Below are 25,209 nucleotides of genomic sequence, written 5' to 3'. Positions count from 1 at the left end.
GAAGGATGCTTCTCTCTGCACAGAGGAAAATCAGCTACTATGAAAAGTAGGTGGTTGTACTTGCAAGAAAGTTATGATGAATAAAACCCCAAGACTTAAAAACAATTTGGCTAAAATAAAAGAACTCACAAATACCTAAAGACTGAGAATAGGTGTAGGCTCATTTTAGTTGTTTCAATTATCTGGGAAGATAGTGCAGAGAGGGGGGAATATAAAAATGCACATATTCACATCTATTTGTGTTTAGTAAGTTAAAGGGCTTGAATATAATTCAGTGGTCAAGAAGATGAGTTAGTTATGAATTAGATATGTACATGCATGCCCCTTTGTTCTGCACACAGGGACACACACACACACACACACACACACACACACACTTTGTCAAGTAGTAGAAATTTCTTCCTACTCATTATGTAAATGTTCCTGAAGTGATCTACATTGAATGCCTATCTGATTAACAGAATTGAACTAAATACCAATTTATTACTCCTTTTTCTTCTATCTTAAATCTAAGCATTTATGCATTCATAATGACATAAAAGGATTAACTAGGTCCTGCCCACTTGTCTTTTTCCTATCAATTCTGTTCACACACTACACAATTTTATTGATTCTGCTTACTTTAATAAAAATTATTAAATCTTTGCTCTTCACTGATATGACGTGATGCATATGAGAAACCTGTTTCAGTCTCAGGCACCTAAAAAAGACTGAAGAATGAATTGTTTCTTTTACTTAATTTTTCCGCTGGTGGCTATTGAAATAGGACTCAGAATTCACGTTTTGTTTTCTGTCATAAGAATGGCGCATGCGAGCCCTCTAAGGCTAGGGCAGTTTTTATCTCTCCTGACAGCCTTTTTTCCTGCCAAGGATGTTTATGATGTGGCTTGGCAACTGCACACATCAACTACTAATTGGGGTCTCCTCCATTCTATCAAATGTTTCCAGAAGCAAAAGCTGTGGTTGACATTTAGGCCTGGACTTCAGCAACTGGTATTATCTGAAGTCTGATTCGAGCTTTGAACTATCCATTGTCCTAAGTAATAGTCAGAAAATTAACAATATGAACTGAGTTATGTTATCATTACTTCAGTGTTTTCAAATCTCTAATACTGATGCAGTTGAATTTATCTTATCACAGTTATTAATATATGCCCACAAAATTCTACCTCTCATCATTTAGATCTAACTTCACCTACCAACAATTATTTCTTTGTTTCTGCTATAAAAATTATTGCTATATCTTGTTTCTCCCTCTTTCCTGTTCCTATTCTGTCAGCTTAGTATTTTTTTTAAATATCCTTAAAGTTTTTGTGGCTTTTCTTACCATTTTTAGATTTGGCTCCCATGACTCATTTTGTAACTAAACTCTTTATATCTGTTTTATATATGTCATTTTTTGGCAATAATGAGTGACAGTTGCAATACATTTACAGCTGGTCATATTCTTGATGGAAGTGATTGACGTGATAGGTCCAAACTCTGTAGAAACAGGTTTTGCCAATGAATAAAGTATATGCCTTACAGGAAAGGTATTTGGCTTTCTAAAGAACTGCATTCCTGATTGCCACTTGGATGCTTGAAATTACACAGAAGAGATAGCTACCCACTAACCCACAATGCTTGGGTGGCCAGGGCAAAATGGAAAAGAAAATTTGAATGTATATAGAGATGGTGTGCTTGTATTTTACCAAAGCACAGAGAATCTTTGTCATTCCAACCTGCTTGCAAGGACAATATTGGACTCCATTGTATTCATCATGCTTGCTGCTTTCTCCATGGATGTGTTTTCCTTTTTACATAAAAGTTTATTATATTTCTACATGTCTCCTTTACATCTCTTGAAATGCGCAATGCAAGCAGTGATTCCACTTATTTTTTGAGACTGGAAAATCCAACTGACTGTTGTAGATGCGTGTATGAGAGCAAATCAAGAAGAGCTCTTTAGCCCAACGATATAGATGTAGAGATGTAGCAAACCCTGGCTTTCTCCTGATACAAGGTTCTTGACATCACTATTCATAATTTCTGATTTCATAGATCTTTCTACATGTTTCACTTAGTTTTTCAGTTCCTCTGGCTACGAACTGAGGGAGTAACCCTATAAAAGCAAAACTGTGTTATGCAATGTAAAGTTTAAAGATCTTTTCATTAAGAACTAACTTCTACCATGACCTTACAAAAGAGTAGAAAAATGTTACATTTTATTTTAAAAAAAGAGACTACATTATATTGACTTAAATATAAGTAAAAGTTTTCAGATTCCTCCTGATTATAATGATTAATCTATTTTTATTAATATTATTGCATGCATTGGAATTTTTGTCTGTATATATGTGTGTATGAGGAAATTGGATCACTTGGAACTCTCATGTTGGTGCTCCTGTGGAAGAGCAGTCAGTGCTCTTAATTGCTGAGCCATCTCTCTAGGCCACATTTCTTGATTTCTGTATGGGCCAATTGAGCCCTAGCATGAGTAATTCTCTTCTAGAAGTTAAAACTGGTATAGCAATGAAAAGGGCAGGGAGGTCACTGATGAAGATCATATCTCTGACATATATTATCTATATGGCTTTTAGAAAATTAAGTTTGATTTCTCTGCTATTTCCTTTTTCACTTATTTGTTTCATAACAAAATAAAATGAAGCATGTTAGTGATTTATTCCTCTACTGGGCTGTTCCCAACCTCTTATATTTAACATGCAGTATGAGAATAATAGGACTCTGTAAATGATCAAGGGAATCACACTGAGTAGGAGTACAACCAATGCTAAAAGACATGAAAGCCTTGTCTTATCTACAGAGTGAAAAAACGAGTGCTGTGTAGTTTATATGGATGTGGGTAGGGAATATTACTAATATATAATACTGTTATTCTGACATCATAAACTAAAACTTAACCAAGAGGTTTCTGAATATAACACACAGTTTGAGTTTAGTTTAGTTTGGATTTTGTTGTTGTTGAAAAATTCAGTCTCTTATAAGTAAAAGGACAATAATAGAGTGTAGACAGGAATGTGGTGGGAAGAATAATGTGCCAGGATCAGGATTTGTACATGACAAACACATGTCGAAGTGTACTTAAGGCAACTCTTTGACCTTGCCAGTTTGGATCTCCATAATACACCTAATTTAGCCTTCATGGCAACATTCTGCTTTATAAATAACTATAATTTAGTTGTTTGTAGTTGCCTTTGAATATTATAATACTTTATAAAATTTAAAAGTATAAAGTTACAAGAAGAAAAATTTCTAGGGAAAATGTCATATTTAAACATGTAGACTGGAATTCCTATTCAGTACTAACTTGACAATTATCATTGCTTCAGTAGTCTCTTGGCTCAGTATTGCTACAGCAGTTCTTTGGAAGACATACCAAGCCTTCTCTAGACTACTTAATAACAATAATGTCACTTGAAATATTGTCATTGAAAATCCTTTCATAAAATGAAGAAAATAATGAAGAGATAACCTATTTATTTATTTATACTATTATTGTTTCATCTATTTACATTTCAAATGTTGTCCTCCTTCATGGTCTCCCCTCTGCAAACCCCAAATATATTCCCCTCTCATTTGTGTCTAAGATAGTGCTCACTTACCCACCCACATACTCACTCTCACCTCAGCTTTCTAGCATCCCTATTTTCTGAGATAACAAGCCTCTATAAGACCAAGCAACTCCCCTCCCACTGATGCTAGATAAGGTAGTCCTCTGCTACATATGTAGCAGGAGCCATGAACAAAATCATGTATGCTCTTTGGTTGGTGGTTTAGTCCCTGGGAGCTCTGAGTAGTTCAGTTAGTGGATATTATTGTTCTTTCTATGAGGTTTCAATGCCCTTTAGCTCCTTCAGTCATTCCCCTAAATTTCCACTGGGATCAGTGGAAGATCTAAAAACAGAAGGAACATTTCCTAATTCGTTCTATGAAGCCACAGTTACTCAAAGTCCTAAACCACACAAAGACTGAACAAAGAAAGAAAACTTGAGACCTATCTCGCTTAAGAATAGCAATGCAAAAATAATAAAAATCCTCCCAAATTATATCCAAGAACACATCAAAATGATAAGTCACCACAATCAAGTAGGCTTCATCCCAGCAATGAAGGGATGTTCCAATATACAGAAGTCCATCAATTTATTTCTCTATATAAATAAATTCAAACAAAAAAATCACATGATCATCTCAATACATGCTGAAAAAGCCTTCAACAAAATACAATACTCCTTCATGTTAATAGTCTTGGAAAGATCAGGAACTCAAGGCGCATATGTAAGCATAATAAATGCTATATACAACAAACCAATAGCCAACACCAAATTAAATGGAGAGAAACTTGATGCAATCCCACTAAAACTAGGCATAAAACATACCTTCCCACTCCTGTTTATTCAATACACTACTGGAAGTTAGAGCAATTAGACAACAAAAGGAAGTCAAAGTGATACACATTGGAAAGGAAGAAGTCAAAGTATCACTGTTTGCAGATTATATGGTAGTATACATGAGCAATCCCAAAATTTCTACCAGAGAACTCCTACCCATGATAAACAACTTCAGCGAAGCGGCTGGATATAAAATGAACTCAAATCAGTAGCCTTCGTCTACACACAGGTTGAGATAGAAATGAAGCAAGCAACACTCTTCATAATAGACACAAATAATATAAAATATCTTGGCATGTAAGTCTAGACGAACAGGTTAAAGATCTGTATGGCAAGAAGTTCAAGTCTCTGAAGAAAAATCAAAGGAAATCTCAGAAGACTGAAAGATCTCATTAACATCTTATCAAAAGCAGTCCTCACAATTAGTGCAATCCCCATCAAAATCCCAACTCAGTTCTTCACAGATATACAAAGCAATTCTCAACTTTATCTTGAATAAAAAAAAAACAAAATAAATGAACAATAGAAAACACAAAACCCAAGATAACAAATACAATTTTCAACAATAAAAGAACTTCTTTGGGAATTACCGTCCCTGACATCAAGCTGTACTACAGAACAATGGTGATAAAAACCACATGGCTTCAGTACAGAGACAGACAGGGAGATCAATGGAATAGAACTAAAGACCCAGAAATAAATCCACCTACCTATGGTCACTTGATCTTTGACAGAGAATTCAAAACTATACAGTGGAAAAAAGAACATCTTCAACAAATTGTGCTGGTCTAACTGGAGGTCTTCATGTAGAAGAATGCAAACTGATCCATCCTTGTCTCCTTGTACGAAACTCCAGTCCAAGTGGATCTAAGATCTCTACATAAAACCAGCTATGCTGAGTCTAATTGCAGACAGAGTTGGAAAAACCCTCAAACATATTGGCACAGGGGAAATTTTCCTGAAAAGAACAATGGCTCAGGCTGTAAGATAAGCAATTGACAAATGGGACCTCAATAAAATGAAAATCTTCTGTAAAGCAAAGGACATGGTCATTAGGCCAAACCAGCAACCTATAAATTGGGGAAAGATCTTTATCACCCTTACATTCAATAGAGTGCTAATATCTAAAATATACAAAGAACTCAAGAAGTTAGACTCCAGAAAACCAAATAACCTCATTTAAAAACTGGGGTAGAGTGCTAAACAGAGAACTCTCAACTGAGGAATCTTGAATGGCCAACTGTCTCCTGAGAGGCTCTGCCAGAGCCTGACAAATACAAAGGAGGATGTTTACAGCCAACCATTGGACTGAGAACAGGGTCCCAAATGGAGGAGTTAGAGAAAGGACTGAAGGAATCAAAGGGGTTTGCAACCTCATAGAAAGAACTACAATATCAACCAACAGACCCCACCCACCCAGAGCTCCCAGGGCCTAAACCACTATCTTATGTTGGGTTTAAGATGTTTTCCTCATAGAGTGTGTTTCTTTGCTTTCAAATTCTCAGTTACTGTTTTCCAAAGGCTTTCTTTGTCATAAAGTGCTCATTATTTTATAGCTATTTACTTCTTAGCAATTTAAAAGAAATTATTTAAGAAATGTCAAAAATCAAGGAAACTCTTATTAGGAAATGTTGTTTACATGTCTTAGAGAAAGAGCTTCAAAGACAGTACCTGAAGGTACCAATTAAGACAACAGTTCTCACATTTTTTTACAATTTTATATAAAAGTTCAGGAAATCTGAAAGAGCTGGTAAATATTATTTTCTCTTAACTATTAATGTTTTAAATTATTGATGATATATACAGATGTTATATATGCAGTAGATATATAATTTATCTAGCACAATACTATAACCAAAATGGATTAAAAATGATAAAGATGACAGAATAAAATAACAAATTTTTCTTCTATCTTGCCTTATTTTCTCCTTCTTCATTTGACATTAAGAAGCTCGTTCTCCTGTTGGATGCATTGGGAATGAATTTCAGTGCCACCCTGATGGAAACTGCATTCCTGATCTATGGCGCTGTGATGGAGAGAAAGATTGTGAGGATGGCAGTGATGAAAAGGGCTGCAATGGTACCATTCGACTGTGTGACCACAAAACCAAGTTCTCCTGCAAAAGTACAGGTGAGCTCAGTGTACATTGTGAAAGCAGAATTCTCCAGCCTAGGCACCATCTGTAGCTCATCATTGAAAAGCATTCCTAGTCTTTGGTAAATATGCTCACATTTTGGATATCATAATAGTAAAGCATGAGTGAGAACCATTACGGATCTGACACTATCCTATGAATGTTTTCCTTATGAACTCATGTGTGTCAAGGGCCAACCATGGCTCCTCTTTCTTGTTTGTTCCTTTTGAGACAGCAGAGAGGGAAGAGTGTTGGAGGGGATAAGATATTTAGGGTTGCTTGTTAATCCTAAAATGTTTTTAAGTCTAAGTCACTTTGCTATTGTAGGTGAGCTGCTTGAATTTCATTTGGGCCAGTAACTTCAGTCTCTGGCACTTAGCATCTCGTCATAGAACAGCAGGGGATTAAGTAAAGAATTAATTGCTAGGTGTTTTGCCCTCTTCTCCCAATACTTCTCCTTGTCAGGTTTGGGGAAAGTTTGGAGCAGTGAACTTTAACTGAACCAGAAGAGAGTCATGTTCACAGAAGTAAAAACTTTTACACAAGCAAATATAGATTAAACACATAAGATTCAGGCATAGACATTCATAAATCTCCATTCCAACCAATTGAGTACAGCTATCTTATTTACGTACTTACACACAACACATCCATACTTAGATATGTATGGAGCAAAAGACAAAGCGGTAGTACAGAAAGAACTCACTCATTCTGGATGAAAAACAAGCTTCTATCTTTATTGCATAGAGAAAAAAAGGTTTCAACTCCTTTACAGTTAAATGAATTAAACCCAAGTCTGTAAGAAGAAAGCCTTGTTCTCTTTAGCAAGCCTTGCTACTAAGAAAAGACCTGCTCTACCCCATGGTAAAGGAAGCCTGCCTGCTCCTTCTGTTCTCTCTGAAGCTTCTTTTTTTGGCTCTTTCCTTCTACATTCTGCATGTTGCTCTCTTAATATTTTCAGTTGCCCTATCTGCTCTATTGTCCATCTATGAAATCCCTACTTATGTATGGCTGTTAGAAGCCATGTCGTTCTGGTTCATCCTCCTCTATCTTCTTCCTCCATCTCCTCTATCTCCTTCTTCTTTCTTCTACTGCCCTCTGTCTCTTCTCTTCCACTGCCCAATCACAGGCTTTAGCCTTATCTGATCAATTAAGATTTCACCTGAGTACTGGCCCACCTCGAGATGGAGCAGAAAATACAAACAGCATTGCAGAATTAGTTACCTTTTTATGACCTTTGGTTAATGGTTTTACAACCTCTTGAAAAGTGCTCTAACTTGCAGGTGCCTGCTTGCTGTCTCAGAAGCAACAAACTGTTGATGCTTAAAAACTGGCAGAGTTCTCATTATAGTTTTATCAGTGAGGACTTAATAGCAATCCTATTATAAAAGAACTTAATAATTACTCGTATAATTTTAGAAATTCTTGTAACATCATCATTAAGAATTAAGAAGTCATCTATTTACATATATAGCATGAGTACAAGATAGTACATCTTCATTTTTCTGCAGAAATCTGTTCTAAAAGGTGGACTAATACCTAGTGATTGTAATATATATTTAATAATAACAGAAAAAGCATATTAATAGCAGGAATCATTCCTAAAACGAAAATTTCCTGACTCTTGCCTACAGGAGCAAATCCATGATTAACTGTATATAATCTATGACAGACCCTTCTTAGGAAAATCACCTACTAGTTTTTAGCTTTTCCTTGATAGCTCCTGGCACTCATGGAGTAAATGGAAGTGTTTAATTTGCCAAAGATCTCAGGACCTGAAGGGTAGAATTAAAACCTGAAATTGATGTATTTGGGTTTAGAATCTGTCAGAGAATCTCATGGTGAAAGAGACAAAGCCAACCTACACTCTGCAATTCTGACACATCTACTTTTACGTCTACTTTTTTAGGTTTCTTTGTCATTGTTTGGTTCCTGCTAAGAGTATTTACCACTTTAATTGTTTTGAGAGCCATTAATCACATTGTTATTTTTAATAAATATGGCTATTATGATCTTTTTCTTTTTTCTATTTATAGAGTTCCACTTCATATCTCACTAACATATTTCTCTTTCTATGTCTGATGATGAGATAAAGTTTAAAAAAGATTTAATGCATCATTTTATATTTACCTGTGGAATCAACCATTGAAAGGGTTTCTGGTGGCTATCAGAGTTTCCTATGGGTTTTACAGTATATTCGTGAGTAACTTTAGAATTTCCCCCTCCCATGAACTTGTTTTGGGGATGACTCTTTCGTGTGCTTTCAACCTCACGCTGTCTTTCTGTATTCCAAGGAAGAGGGATAGTACAACAGCTGTCTGTGAACAGCATAGAAAGGTTATTATGGCTTGTGGCTTGTGGTAATTTGAAGACATCTATGTGTCTCTATGTGAATACCCTATATAAATACATCCTGCTGGGTCTACTTAGTGTTGATCACACATTTATTATGTTAGGGCTGATCATTTGTTATTGCATAATATTTTAAGGTGTTCAGACCTGGGAAGGACTGAGTCTCTCATTCTCAGTATTCATTAATTGTCTATAGCATCTTCATCTAGAGATAAAACATCGTGAGATTCCCTCCATGCACAATAAAATATTAACTCATATTGCCATTAAACTGGTCTTGTTTAAGCAGCCATAGTGCTGAGATTTCATGGGTTCATCTCCCTCTCATACATGGAAGACATGATCTCTAGCAGACCCCCATGTCATCTGCCTTTACAATCTTTTTTCCCTCTTTCATAATGTTCCCTGAGCTTTACATGTAAGGGCTGTATTAGAGATGTAACAGTTAGGTCTGGGGACACCAGCATCCATCCTTGTCTGCACTGTGATCAGTTGTGATTGCCATGATATACTCCATCTTTACAAAATGGAACTTTCTGTGATATGTTTTTAGAACTACACTCATATGATCATCCATTGGTATAAAGTATTTAGAATGGAATTATAAATTACATTGATTTCTTTCTTCAGAGACTTGGAGTTCTTGTCATACAGATCTTTCACTTGCTTGGTTACACTTACGCCCAGATACTTTGTTATTTGTGACTACTGCCAAGGGTATCTGTCCCTACTTTCTTTCTCAGCCTGTTTATCTTTTGAGTTGAGGAAAGCTATTGATTTGTTTGAATTAACTTTATATACAGTCACCTTGCTGAGCTTGCTTATCAGGTATAGGAGTTCTCTAGTAGAATTTTGGGGATTACTTATGTATACTATCATATCATCTGCAAATAGTGATATCTTGACTTCTTCCTGATTTGTACCCTTTTGACCTCCTCTTGCTGTCTAATTGCTCTAGGTAGAACATCTAGTACTATATTGAATAAATAGTGAGAGAGTGGGCAGCCTTGTCTTGTCCCTCATTTTAGTGGGATTGTTTCAAGTTTCTCTCCATTTAATTTGATATTAGCTGTTGGTTTGGGGTATATTGCTTTTATTATGCTTATGTATGTGCCTTGAATTCCATTCCAGATCTTTCCAACTTTTAAGTTAAAGGGGTGTTTTATTTTGTCAAAGGCCTTTTGAGCACCTAATGAAATGATTATGTGACCTTTTTCTTTGAGTTTGTTTGTATACTGAAATACACTAATAGATTTCCATATATTGAACTATCCCTGCATCTCTAGAATGAATCTTACTTGATCACGGTGAATGATGAGTTTGATATGTTCTTGGATTTTGTTTGCAAGCATTTTATTGAGTATTTTTGCATTGGTATTCATAAGGAAAATTGGTTAATAAATAAATTACACTTAGTTAGGAGGTGGTGTTAGTATACTCTTCTCTAAGTTATATGACTTCAACAGAGGGAAACAAGGCTACACTTATAGTATTCACCATGAAATCTCTCCTATTGAGAGGCTTTTAGTCAAATTAGAAAATAGTTTCTTACCCCCAAAGAAACTGCACCTTTGGAAGTGCTTTGCCTTGTTGGTCCCTGTGGTGGTTCACAGGTCAACATTATTGAAGTTATCTCAACTAGGTAGGAGTATTGACTGCTTTTCTCTTATAATGAGTGATATAATTTATATTTAATTGTTTAAATTAAAGAGAATTCATAACACTTTCCTGAACTATTACTGCTTGACCTTGAAGACAAGCAAGATTGAGTCCTTCAACTCCTGTACTCAAACATGTAGGACTTAAGGAATAGGACTTAAATTAAAATTCTTGTAGCTGACAAAGGGAAACAGAAAAAGTCTATGCTCTTTTAAGCCTATTATATGTGCTTCTGGCAAAAAATTTAAAAGGAATTTTCTTGTTTTTGGTGATATGTTTGGTGTCTATGCCTCTTGGGGTTAGTTTAATTACCCAAATTGCCATAATTTTGTTTAAACTATATATGTATTATTTGTATAATACACATTTTTTCTTTCTTTCTTTCTTTTTTTTTCCGGAGCTGGGGACTGAACCCAGGGCCTTGCGCCTGCTAAGCAAGTGCTCTACCACTGAGCTAAATCCCCAACCCTACACATTTTTTCTAATTTTAGGCAAACATAAATTAATGAGATTCACTTTGGCTTTTTCAAGCATTTTTTGTGTGTATTTTTGTTTCTCTTCACTCTAACTCTTTCTGTATTGCTTTTCCTACCCCTTTCCCAGGTAAAGCTAACCCCAGTTCTATGTCTTTAATACTTGCCCTCCTGTTACTCCTTGCTTCCATGGTTCCCTTTTACTTTCCTACTTTAGTCTAACACTACAGTTTATATACTCATATTTAAATGTCCAGAGAAAGGAATCACAATATAAAAAGAACATGGAGATTTTGTCTTCCTTGATCTCCTTTAGCTCAGTATAATACTTTGTAGTTCTACCCATTTACCTGAAAAATTACATGGGCTCAATTTTTTTGTAGTTGAATAGTATTCCATTTTATATGTATCATGTGTTCATTATCCATTCATCAATTGAAGGACATTTGGGATTTTTGATTTCCTGGCTATGTGAGTAGAATAGTCAGAAAGTTTCTGTTGAAGACTCTATGGAAGCCTTTGGGAATATGCCCAGAGGAAATATGCCAAAGGGAATACGCCCATATCTGAGTCATATGGTAGAGCCACCCGCAGCTTTTTGATTCTTCTACACCCTGTTCTTTATAGGGGCTGCACAAATTTGCAAGTTCATCAATAATAAGTGAATGTTAGATTTTTTTTTCCAAGTCCTTGCCAGTGTAATGGGCATGAGACCAAACCAAAGGTTGTTTTAATTGCATTTCTCTAGTTGCTCATGATATTATATACTTTTAAAGATGTTTTATTGTCATTTTATGACCTCTTTTGACAACTTTCTCTACATATCTGTAGCCTGTTTTCTTAATTGGGTCACGTATTTCCTTATTTTCAGTGATTATGGTGTAGAGTAGCTTTGCTTTTTGTAAGCCAATTTTGTATCTAGCCATTTTGCTGAAATTGTTGATCATTTCTAGCAATTCCCAGAGGATATTTTATGGGCCCGCTTATATATAATCTTTTTAAAAGAGTTAATTTAACTTTACTTTCAGAATTACAGACTCTTAATTTCCTTCCCTTGCCTAGTGCTGCAATACATGCTTCAAATGCCATAAGAAGATGAGTTACTTGGTGGCAAGCCCTATCTTATTTTCAAATGTAGTAGGATTTCTTTGAGTTTTTTCTCCATTTAGATAATCGTGGCTGTCAGGTTTTCATGTATAGCCATGATTATTATTTATCTGAGCCCTCCTTTCTCTAAGACTTTTATCACAGGGCTGTTTTAGATTTGGTCAAACAAGCTTTCTATATCAACAGAGATAGATGAGCATGTGATTTTTGCCCTTGCATCCGTTTACCCGATTTGTTGATTTATATATGTTGGAATTATCCCTGAATCCTGAGGTCAGACTAACATGATTCATTGGGTGATCTTTCGAAGGATGTTTGTATCCAGTCTGTTAGTCCGTATCTTTTTATTGGAGAATTGAGTCCATTGAAGTAAAGAGATATTAAGGAATAGTGATAGTTTCTTATTATTTTTGTTGTAAGAGGAGAAATTATATTTGTGTTGCTATCTTCTTTCGGGTTTGTTGCAAAAAGATTTCTTTCCTGCTTTTTCTAGGGTGTGATTTGCCTCATGTTGGAGTTTTCTGTCTATTATCTTTTGTGGGGCTGGATTTGTGGAAAGATATTGTGTAAACTTGGCCTTGTCATGGACTATTTTGATTTCTCCTTCTCTGGTAATTGAGAATTTTACTGGATATAGTAGCCTGGGCTGGAATTTGTGTTATCTTAGGGTCTGTTTTTAATATGTCCAGGATCTTCTAGCTTTCATAGTCTCTATTGAGAAGTCTGATGTAATTTTGATAGGTCTGTCTTTATATGTTACTTGACCTTTTTCTCTTAGTGCTTTTAATATTCTTTCCTTGTTTTGTGTACTTAATGCATTGACTATTACGTGACAGGAGGAATTTCCGTTCTGGTCCAATCTGTTTGGAGTTCTGTAGGCTTCAAAGGTATCTCTTTCTTTAGGTTAGGGAAATGTTCTTCTATAATTTTGTTGAAGAAAATATATTCTAGCCTTTTGAGTTGGGGATCTTTGTTCTCTTCTGTACCTATTATTCTTAGGTTTGGTCTTTTCACTGTGTCCTGGGTTTCCTGGATGCTTTGGGTTAAGAGCTTTTTGCATTTTATATTACCGCTGATAGTGTGTCAATGTTTTCTATGGTATCTGCTGCCCACGAGATTCTCCCTTCAATCTCTTGTATTCTGTTTGTGATGCTTGCATCTATGACTCCTGATCTCTTTCTTAGGTATTCTGTCTCTAGTGTTGTCTTCCTATGTAATTTCTTTATATTTCCATTTTTATATTTCCATGTTTATATTTCCATTTTTAGATCGTTTTTGTTCAATCCCTTATCCTGTTTGTTTGGGTTTTTCTGTAATTCTTTAAGGAATGTTTTGTGTTTTCTCTTAGGGTTTCTATTTGCTTACCTGTGTTCTCCTGTATTTCTTTAAGAGAGTTATTTATGTTCTTCTTAAAGTCTTCTATCATCATCATGAAATGTGATTTTTAACTCTGAACCTTGCTTTTCTGTTGTGTTAGGGTATCCAGTATTTGCTGGTGGGAGAATTGAGTTCTGATGATGCCAAGTAGTCTTGGTTTCTGTTGTTTTAGGGTATCCAGTACTTGCTGGTGGGAGAATTGAGTTCTGATGATGCCAAGTAGTCTTGCTTTCTGTTGTTTTAGGGTATCCAGTACTTGCTGGTGGGAGAATTGAGTTCTGATGATGCCAAGTAGTCTTGCTTTCTGTTGCTTAGTTTCTTGTGATTGCCTCTTGCCATCTGGTTATCTCTGATGTTAGTTGGTCTTGCTGTCTCTGACTGGAGCTGTTCCCTTTTGTGTGCCTGTGAGCAAGTGGGGTCCCATTTGTGGGCTGTGGGGTTAGGAAGGAGAGCACTCTAGGCAGACCAGTTCTCTGCAGTCAGATTTTGTGTCCAAGGGATGTGGGACAGCTCCAGTTCTATGATTTTCTTTTTCCTGTGTCCTGAACTTCTAGGCCGTTCTTATTGGAAGCCATATGTATGTGGTATTCATATATATTTTTGCAATGAAGTCTGAGCATATATACTTTTTCTTTTGATTATGTGTTTGATGTGACATTGTGAACTGCTTCAGATGACCTGCATTGTACCCCGGACAAAGCTTATAGGCTTCATGTGTTACTGGCAGGTTATAATTAGGCTGCCTAATTGGTGGGCACATAGGTTGTGCAAGTAAGACAGAACCCAGGAAATAGGCTCAAACAATATTTTCACAATCGTGTGATTCTTATAACTGTAACATGTAAAAATGATATGAGGAATGTTGGTAAAAAATAGATTTTAAAAGGTTCAGAAACTTTTTTCAGTATGCATAGATGACTTTTGTCAAGTGTATAAATTAAGCACTAATTAATAAATTTTATTCAAAAAATGGATTCTTGTGCTATAAAACCAATTTCTAAATTCATATCAATAATCAAAGCTATATCACATGACTGAACTATGGCCATAGAATAGAAGTCTTTCATGTGCATATAAGTAAAACACTGGCAAGTATGTCAAAGCCAGGCATAAAGTGACAATTTATTTTAAAAGAGGTAAATAGGAGCATCAAATTTTATCTATAAAGTTAGTAACATAGATTTCAAATTATATGAACAGAAAATACATGTGAAAGATAAATAATAAATGAGATGACTTGGAAAATTTAATAGAATGTTTTATATTCCGTGCACCTGATGCTTTACTCTAGAGGTCAGTGGCAATCTGCAATAAACACTTAAAAACAGATTTTTAAATATAATTTAATTAAAGCACTCAAGTATGAGGAAGATTACTGGCAATTATCGAAAAACTGAATTCTTAGGGATGCTTTTTATCAGATTTGGGCTACACTTTTAAGGTATTTATACTAAATACCATTATAGCTAATTTGTCCAAGGGCATCAAAATTGAAGTGTAAAAGCAGTGTTGTAAAAAGGACTAATACCTTCATTTAAAAAACAGCAAATAAGGTGGCAATTTATTCATCATTTGCCTAAAATATAATCTGTCCCTCATATGCAACAGAATGCGGTGGATTAGGATTTGGAAAACATTATGCACATTTTTACATTAATTTGACTATGCAAACCCTTATGAACTGAGCAACTTTAAAATAAATTATATGTATAAACACTGATTCAATTATTGGTCTTTTATTTACTTAAATTAGTAATTTTACAGGCTAAAGACACCAACAACACTTTCAGATGTTCAACTCATTGTTCATGTTTATCTTCAAAGATTTCTCAAATAATATAAAAGTTACTAAGGTGATAAATTTATATTTGTTTATTATAATGGCCTTTCTTTTATACAAATTGCTATAGTTAGTGTTAAATATACACCTATTGAGAGATATTAATTCTTATTTAGATCGTATTTAGAGTAATGTGAGAGGAAAAACTGAATTAAAATACAGTACACCCATTAATGTTTCACAGCATTTCAAAGGACCAAAAGCAGAGCACTGTCACCTCTGGTATCTCAAACACAGACCTGCAAATAACTCTAATTCTGTCAAATTAAGTGGGAAGGAAAAATGCAAAAGTCCTCATCCTGTGGAAAGCCAGTCTTTAGATTGCAAACAGAAAAAAAAAGGTTTTAATCATGAAGTGATGTCACAAATTGTGGATGAAAAATTTTCCCAAGGTGAGAAAACAATGTAAAATTAACTCAGCCTTCCTGCTTTGAATAGTTTATGCAAAACAGAAAACTGTAAAATTACTTGCACTAAAATATTCAGTGAGGCACTAATGTAGGATACTAGACACTGGGTTGGCTCAAGTTGGATGATTGATTGGCTCACATATGGACAAATGTGGACATAATCTCAGAGTTTATTAAGCTATCAAACATTAAGTGGCCAGTCTTACCACTTAAATCCAGAAACTGGAAAGGGAAACTGTTTAATTTTAATTTTAATTAAAATTATTATCAACACATGGCCGTAGTTACACACATACAAATACACACCCATTCACACACACACACGCACACACACGCACACACACACACACACACACATTTGTTAAAATCATTTGCTAGCAGCTGTCTGTCAGTGAACTCACTAAAGTCCAATGGAAATAACAAAGTTATGCCATTTCAAGGGATATGATTTTGTGTTAGTATCTGAAGTAATGAAAACATAACTCTATTTGGGGATAAAATCAGACCAAAAAAAAATCGATGTCTGAATCAAGAGTGCTGGAAATGGGTACGAAGATGAAGCAACGTTAGCTGAAGATAGCAATATGTGAACAGATGGGGAGAAACACTAGACCTCTCATCTTGAAGAGAATGCAAACCAGGACTGTAGGGCATGAAGCAAGCTCTATCTATGAAAATGAATCTATAAACCAGGACAATACAAAACATGTTACTCATGATTAAATAAAAATAGAATATAAAACTAAGTAATACAAATATGTTAGTGTTCTTGAAGTAGAAATAACATATACACAGATATACATATAAATGGATACACAAATACTTATATACACACAGCCATATATATCCATATACACATGTGCACACACATGCACACACATGTGCACACACATATATGCATATACACACATGGTATATTCATGGTATATGGTGGAAGAAATGTGAAGAATGATACTGTCTTGATTTGTTCAGAATACTGTAATTAGTTACTATAAACTGGATTCCTGTCTTGGGTGCTGGAGAAGCCAGGAGTTTTACGTCTTGATTTGAAGCCAGCTAGGAAGGGACTGGATTTCTCAGGCGGTCAGGAGGAGGCTCTGATTCCTCAATCGGACGAACTTAAGTATAGAAGCCCTCAAAGTCCACACATACATTGATGCACTTCTCCAACAAGACACACCTCTTACAATATAGTCACAAATCCTAATAGTGACACTCTCTGTGGGCAAATATTGAAACACACTAAAGTTAGGATGTCACTATCACGGTAGGAAGCCTTCATGAACCCTAAAAAACCACCAAGAAATCCACTCCGATGTAATTGCATTAAGGTCTCTTTATCACAAATTAGAGCTTGGGCTTACCCCACATGGACTGCAGGATGGTAGACAAGGTTTCATAGGAAATGGGAGCAAGAGCGGGGGTCTCTAGCCTGGCAAGATGCTGATTGTATGATTATCGTAAGCTGACAGGTGAGTGTTCTGAAACAAGACCATGAAAAATCACAAATGGTGTGAAAGTTCATTCGAAACAATCAGACTAATCTTTGATTAACTCTTGCTAGAAAGCAGCCAGGGAGTAACTCTGGAGTAATGTGCCAAGGACAAGCTGTGGGGTCCTTCCTGGTACTTGAGGGCAGCTTAGTAAGCTAAAAGCTATACGTCAAATTCTCAGGCTCTTTTTTGTTTTTTAATTATTAATCATTCCATTTGTTTACATCGCAAATGATATTCCACTTCCCAGTTACCCAGCCCAACCTCCCAGACCACATCTGCCCTCCCCCTTACCCTTTGCCTGTATGAGAGTGTTGCTTTCCCTCGCTAATCTCCCACCCCACCACTCTAGCATTCCCCTATGCTAGGGCATCAATCCTCCCCAGGACCTAGGGCCTCCCCTACCATTGCTGTCAGTAGAGGCCATCCTCTGCTACATATGTATCTGGAACCATGGATCCTGCCACTTTCACTAGTTGGTGGACTAAACTCTGAAGATAGAGGCTGGTCCCAAGGTTTGGCCCCTCATTACTATGAAATTTTCAGAAATAAGTAACTTTAATTACATAATACCCTTAATAAGAAAAATACAATGCAAATTTGAATGTGACTGCATGTCATTTACCATCACTTCAGTGACATTTACTGTGCCTACTAGACATTTGTGTGTGTTTGTATGTTTGTGTGTGTGTGTGTGTGTGTGTGTGTGTGTGTCTGTGTGTGTATGCACATATGGGTGTAAAAGTGAGGATTTAAATGTGATTTTTAACTCATCCACGATATCACTTCAAAAAAATTTTAAACATTTATGCATTTGGAGAATGATAGACAAATATATGTATTTTATTTTATTAAAAAATGAGTAAATTTTGATAAGCTTAAGATATTAAATATCTGAAGACCTTTATGCCCTTTGGCAAACTCTTAGAGACAAACTGACCATATGTTTCAAAGACATCTTTAAAATTTAAAACAAAAGTATGAAATATTCCTTGGATACAATATTAAGTTAGACATTTATATCGAACATACTTAGAAACATGCATGTGATGGTAACTCTTTTTATAAACACTTTATTTATTTATATTTCAGTTGATTCCCCTACCACAATGTTTCATCCCATTTCTTCTCCCCCTTGTTCCGAGAGGGTGCCCACTTGACCAGGTCTCCCTCTCCCCTGGGGTTTCAAGTTTCTTGAGGATTAAGTACATTGAGGCCAGACCAGGAAGACCTCTGCTACATATATTCCAGGGGCCCTTAGACCAGCCTGTGTATGTTCCTAGTTGGTGACTCAGTCTCTGGGAGCTCCTTGGGGTCTGGTTTAGTTGAGACTGCTGGTTTTCCTATGGGGTCACCCTCTCTCAGCTTCTTCAATCCTTCGCTTAATTCAACTCTAGGGTTGACATTAGTCCAACGGTTAGGTGTATATATCTGTATCTGTCTCAGTTAGCTGCTGATAAGTGCTCTCAGAAGACAGCCATGCCAGGCTTCCATCTACAAGTACATCACAGCATAGTAGTATCAGGCCTTGGTGTCCCCCAAAGAGAGGGATCCCAAATTGGGCCGGTCCTTTTATTGCCTTTCCTTCTGTTTCTTCTCCATATTTGTCCCTAAAACTCTTTGAGACAGTAACAATTGTGGGTCAGGAATTTTAACTGTGGGTTAGTAACCCTATCTCTCCACTTGAGGCCCTCTCTATCTACTGGAAATGGAGTCTTAAAGTTCTCTTTCACCGATTTGGAGCATTTTGGACAAGGTCACACCCAATGAGTACTGAGACTGTCTCTGGTCCTTTCTAGAGTGCCCCCCCTCAACCTCTCACTCTCTGAGGCTGCTTATTTCCATTCTTTCTCTTGGACTGCTGGACTTGTATCCTGTTCCCGCCCCCAATATCAGATTCTGTTCCCCTTTTCCCCTCCCCTTCCTCTATCCAAATCAGGTCCTTCCCTCCCTGTGCCTCTCATGATTATTTTCTTCCCCCATTCTGAGTGAGATTGAAGCCTCCTCACTTGGGCTTTTCTGCTTGTTACACTTCTTACAGTCTGTAAGTTGTCTCTTAGGTATTCTGTACTTGTTGGCTAATATCCACTTATCAGTGAGTACATAGCATGCATGTCCTTCAGGGTCTGCATCCTTACTCAGGATGACATTTTCTAGTTCTATCCATTTGCCTGCAAAATTCATGAAGTCATGTAAATGAACCACATTTTCTTTATCTCTTCTTCAGTTAAGGAACATATGAGTTGTTTCAAGCTTCTGGCACTGGTAGAGCACGTGTCCTTGTGGTATGGTGGAGCATCTTTTGGGTATATGCCCGAGAGTGGTATGGCTGGTTGTTTAGGTAGAACTATTTTCAATTTTCTGAGGAACTGCCAGGTTGATTTCCAGTGTGGCTATAATCCCACCAGCAATGGAGGAGTGTCCCTCTTTCTCCATATCCTCAACAGCATGTGCTGTCTCTGGAGTTTTTGATATTAGCTATTCTGATTGGTATGAGCTTTTATCTCAGGGTCATTTTAATTTGCATCTCTCTGATGATTAAGAACTTTGAACATTTAAGTGCTTCTTGGACATGCGAGATTCCTCTGTTGTGAATTCTTTGTTAAGCTCTGTATCTCATTTTTAATTGGGTTATTTTGGTTTTTGGAGGTTAACATCTTGAGGTCTTTATATATTTTTGATATTAGTCCCCTGTTAAATATATGGTTAGTGAATTTATTTTCCCAATATGTTGGTTGCTGATTTGTCCAGTAATGGTGTTTTTTGCCATACAGGAGCTTTTCAGTTTTATGAGGTCCCATTTATCAATCGTTGCACTTAGAGTTAGCCCTATGCCAATGAGTATTAGTCTCTTTCCAATTTCTCTTCTATTAGATTCAGTGTATTTGGTTTTATGTTGATTTCTTTGATTACTTGGACTTGACCTTAGTGCAAAGTGATAGATATGGATCTATTTTCATTCTCCTATATTCAGATCACCAATTAGATCAGCACTATGTAGCATGATGTATTGCTATTTTCTTCCATTTAATGGTTTTGGATTTTTTGTCAAAGATAAACTATCCATAGGTGTATTGGTGCCTTTCTGGGTCTTTAATTTTATTCCATTGATCTACCAGTCTGGCTCTGTACCAATACCATGTAGCTTGTGTCACTATTACTTTGTATTACAGGTCAGGGATGGTGATTCCTATGAAGGTGTTTCTATTGTAGAGAGTTGTTTTAGCTACCTTGAGTTTTTCTGTTTTTCCATATAAAATTGAGGCTTGCTCATTAAATGTCTGTGAAGAATTGTGGAATTTCGATGGGTGATGCACTATCTTTTTATTGAGGAATTGTGTCGTTGATAGTGAGAGATACTTAAGGCAGTTGATTGTTAGTTCCTGTTATTTTTCTTGTTGGAGGTGATATGTGTTTATGATTCTTTTCTTTTGTTTTTTTTTTTTTTGTCAACTGTTTAGTTTCTTGTTTTCTTGGATGTAGCTACACTCCTCGTGTTGGACATTTCATTCCAGTATTGTCTTGTAGAGACAGATTTGTAGAAAGATATTATTTGGTTTTGTCATGGAACATCTTGGTTTCTCCATTTATGATAATTGAGAGTTTTGCTGGGTATAGTATCCTGGGCTGGAATTTGTGTTCTCTTAGGGTCAGCATGATATCTGTCCAGAATATTCTGGCTTTTAGGGTCTCTGTTGAGACTGGTATAATTCTGATAGGTCTGCCTTTATATGTTACCTGGCCTTTCCCCCTTACAGCTATTAATATTCTTTCTCTGTTCTGTGTATTTAGTATTTTGATTATTGTGTGTGAGGAGGCATTTCTTTTCTGGTCTAATCTATCTGGTGTTCTGTAAGCTTCTTATATGTTTATGACCATCTGTTTCTTTAGCTTAGGGAATTATCTTCTATGGTTTTATTGAATATGTTTTCTGGCCCTTTGAGCTCAGATTCTTCACCCTCATTTATTCCTATTATTTTTAGGTTTTGTCTTTTTATTGTGTCCTGAGTTTCCTTGATATTTTTGATTAGAAGCTCTTTACACTTTGTATTTTCTTTAACTGATGTGTCAATATTTTTTATGATATCTTCTATGCATAAGATTTTTCTCTTTTATCTCTTGTATTCTGTTGGTGATGCTTTCACCTCTAGCTCCTGATTTCTTTTCTAAGTTGTCCATCTCCAAGGCTGCCTACCTTTTTGTTTGTTTATTGCTTCCATTTCCATTTTAATTTCTTGGACCATTTGTTCAATTCCTTTACCTGTTTGGTTGTATTTTCTTGTATTTCCTTTAGTGATGTATTTGTTTCTTCTTTAAGGACTTCTACCTATTTGTGTTCTTATGTATTTCTTCATGTGAGTTCTTTATATTCTCCTTAAAGGCCTCTATCATCTTAATGATATTGGATTTTAGGTCATTATCTTGCTTTTCATGTGAGATAGGGAAGCCAGTGCTTAGTAGGTAGAGCTCTGTGACCTGAGTTAGAACTAGTATCCTTGGAGGCAGGCAGTGTGGCCTCTTGCTAGTGTGGGCCTCTTGTATCTCTAGTTAAAGCAGGCTTTCTGTGTCTCTGGTTACTGCAGACCTCCTGTGAGGCTTGCAGGCTGTAACATTTGGTGGGTATTTGGCCCCTGTCTGGCCCAGGTGGAGAAGTAGGACAGAAGGGAGATGGAGTATGGGGACAGTTCCCACATCTGCTGGGCTATGTGGGTGTCCCAGCTGGAGTGAATATTTAGTTGCAATACTCACCTGTGTCCTTTGTCACTGTGGATCTCCTGGGAAACATGCAGGTTTCAGTGTTTGGACGGGGTATCTGCCAGGCTCCTGATGGTTATTCTTGATCGTCAACTAAGAATTTCTGAAGATATTAGTTACCAGTGCACACTTCAAAGTAGATGTGTGTGTTTAGCCATTCTAAAAACTTAATGAAGTATATAGCTGAAGAGGACTCAGACAAAAAGTAGAAAAACCATCTTATAAGCTAGTGAGGGAAGGGGATGGATGGAAAAAGGAAGGAGAGAAAATACCAGTTAACAGAGGTATTCTCCCTCTTAGCTTCCTCTGAGAGGAGTCCACATGACTGGATACTCTGCCTCAATGTGGAGCTAACATCATTGCTGCCACAAACTACATATAAACTGAAGCCCTAAGCCCACAGCATAATATGCATGATTACTCCTTTTAAGTTGTACTTTCAGGTATTTTGGTCTCAGCATTGAGAAACGTAGCTAGTATAATGCACTTTGAAACTAAAATACTTCCAATCCATAAATAAGTCACTGTAGGTACACTTAAAGTTTTATAATTCAATTAAGTTGGAATGACTACCAGAAAAACTTCTGTAATGGATTTAGAAATAGGTTGGTATAGGTTGGTATTGGTTGTTTTTTCATTTTTATTGTTGTTGTTATTGTTTTATTTTTTTAATATCAGCAAATTTGTGCAGACAATATTTCCACATATTTCCTCTGCTACCTTCCCCTCCCCAGCTTCACTCACTATCCATATCCTGTAACAGAACAGTGCATTTCTTACAATTAGTGGACATGTAACAGTGGGTCAAACCATATCAAGGTCATGTGTCCCAGAAGCATTGGCTCTTGGGATTGTGCATCGATGGTATTAAAAAATACATTATTATATCCATGCACTTTAGCATTTGGAATCCTCAGTTCACTGGTCTGTCCATGCTTATCTTCCACTCCTGACTGGAACTTGTGACTCTTCTTACTGTCCTGCCTTCTCCAGACTGTCACATATCCGTAGTCACACAGTGCTGTCATTTTTATATTTGTTTCATTCCTTCCATGTCTTACCATAGTTTATTTGAGTCTTTTTGCAATGAAGAACAATGTTTAAAATTTATTCATTTTCTAATGAACATATTAATTTTTCTAATTTTTGAAATCGTCCATTAAATTGAAACAAAAGTTTATTAAATTCATGCATGGGCTTTATGAGGATTTATAAGATATTGGTAGTTAGAAACTTAGACTAACCTACGGACAAAAATAGGGCATAGGAGCAAACAATGTAGCACCCTACAGAGTAGAAACAGAACTGGTGACTATTCTTCTCCTTCATCATCACTCCCTTTTGAGGACAGCGAAGGATATTATCATTGTCACAGTACTTTCAGGATAGAAAAATCTAAACATATAATACAGATTATTATAATAAAGATTATTTCTTAAAGATTTCAAACAAAATTTGTTGTATTTTTTTCTATCAATATAGAGGGATGGAGAGCTACGGGGAAAGGATGTAAGTGTCATTTTTTATAGCATCTTCTTTTGATTAACTGTCTTCCCAGCAATTGCTATAAATTGATGCTAAGCCACATTCCTTCACACTAGATTCCATTAAAATACACAACATACATTTATTTGCCTGTCATGTCTCAAAGTCAGGAAGAAGTATGTATAAAGTAACCCTTAGTGAAAGGATGTATCCAAATCAGCTGATGAGCTCTGGGCTTACCTTATCTGGTGTTCTGCTCTCTGTTCCACAGGTGTGCTGTAACAATTCTCTATGGGCTTCTATGAATCAGATGGCCTTGTTATATTTTTTTTGAGTTTGACCTGTTTTCTGTCAGTATTTGATCAGCTAATATAATATGAAAAATGAGTTTAATCTGTAGTTGTATACCTAAAAGAATCTTCATATTCTATAATTAGCCAGCGAAATACTTCCATTTATTACTCACACCTCCATTTATTTATTTCACCTCTTGGTGAGCTTTTCATCATCTACATGTCACAAACTAATAAAAAACTCCATTCATTTCTTCTCATCAGCATTATATATTTGCTGTTGATTTGTCTCTGCAAAAAATTGTAACTCGTGTGTTTATTCTTTCCAAGGCTAACATTGTCCATCCTTTTTGTTCTGTTTTATTGTTTTTTGTGTTGGTTTTTGTTTTGTTTTGCTTTAAGGGTCTTTGCAGTGGGTTTCTATTATAAAATGTGTATAGGGGATTTTATCATTTTAATTTTTTGCTCTTTATTTTCTTTTGCCACATGAATTATCTTCCCCTCCATAAACACATGCCCAACAATTAGAGACAATTTTTTCACCTTGTTTTTCTCTGTCTTCCACATTCCCTTGTATAATGTACTTAGGTGTCTTGTGTTTTGAGTATCCCATCAGGCCTTTCATCCTACCATTAATTAAAATTTCTCTCTGAGTTACCACAAGTAATTCTTCAGTTCATAATTCTCTATCTTTGCACTTCGGTATTGCAGGAAGGTCAGTTGATTTAGCCATTTGCTCCAGTCTCCTGACAAAATAGATACAATGAAAACCTGAGGCCATGATGATTTTTCAGTGTGTGCTGCCACTAAGGGCCATGCCTGGCTCCAAGGTCCTCCTCTAGACCTGTAGTCAGGGACTGTGTTGAAATTCATTCCTGTGGGCCACCAAAAGCATGTGAATGTCTCTTTTCTGGTCTGCAGTTTGAAGCCATGTTGATGTCTGTGTCCTCTACTGTCCCCAGATTCATATTGATGTGAGTGACCTGTGTTGCTACTTGAGGCCATGGTAATGACCTCAAGTCAGTGACTTGAGGTCTTGCTTCCACTAAGGACCATGTCTGTGCTCATAGTCCTACTGCAGTCAGGTTTTATTTTGGCTTCCAGAGACAGTTCTGCCTCTAGGGGCCATATTAATGTGAGTGGGCTGTGCTGTAACTTGAAGCCATAGTGATTGATGTCCATTGTATGGGCTGTCTCTGGGGGCCTTGTCTAAGTCTGTGGTCCTATAGCAGGCAGGGACAATGTTCATTGTCTGTGCTTTAGCTAGAAACTATGTGAGTGCCCATGATCTGTGTTCCCACTAGTGGTAAAGAGCAAGGAAGATACTTTCATAATGATATCCATGATTGCAGATGCAGAGTTGAGAAGGATCGACATGGTTGAGAGATGTCAACCACTACCCCCATTGTACCCCCTCAAAAACATTTCAATCCAAACAGGAA

At 36.4% G+C, this 25,209-nt stretch overlaps 1 protein-coding gene across 2 annotated transcripts in view; it reads left to right on the top strand.

The window, feature by feature from the left end:
* Lrp1b (LDL receptor related protein 1B) overlaps window positions 1-25,209 on the top strand; it is a 2,085,328-nt gene that overhangs the window by 1,315,843 nt on the left and 744,276 nt on the right. For both annotated transcript variants that reach the window (XM_087654909.1, XM_087654910.1), the window contains exon 21: window positions 6,337-6,519. In XM_087654909.1, coding sequence (XP_087511035.1) covers window positions 6,337-6,519 — 183 coding nt within the window. The remainder of the gene's footprint in view (window positions 1-6,336; window positions 6,520-25,209) is intronic.

This window comes from Rattus norvegicus, chromosome 3 (genome assembly GCF_021556685.1).
Source record: "Rattus norvegicus strain SHRSP/BbbUtx chromosome 3, alternate assembly SHRSP_T2T, whole genome shotgun sequence".
NCBI classification, from domain to species: domain Eukaryota; kingdom Metazoa; phylum Chordata; class Mammalia; order Rodentia; family Muridae; genus Rattus; species Rattus norvegicus.
This window is presented reverse-complemented; position numbering and strand designations above follow the sequence as displayed.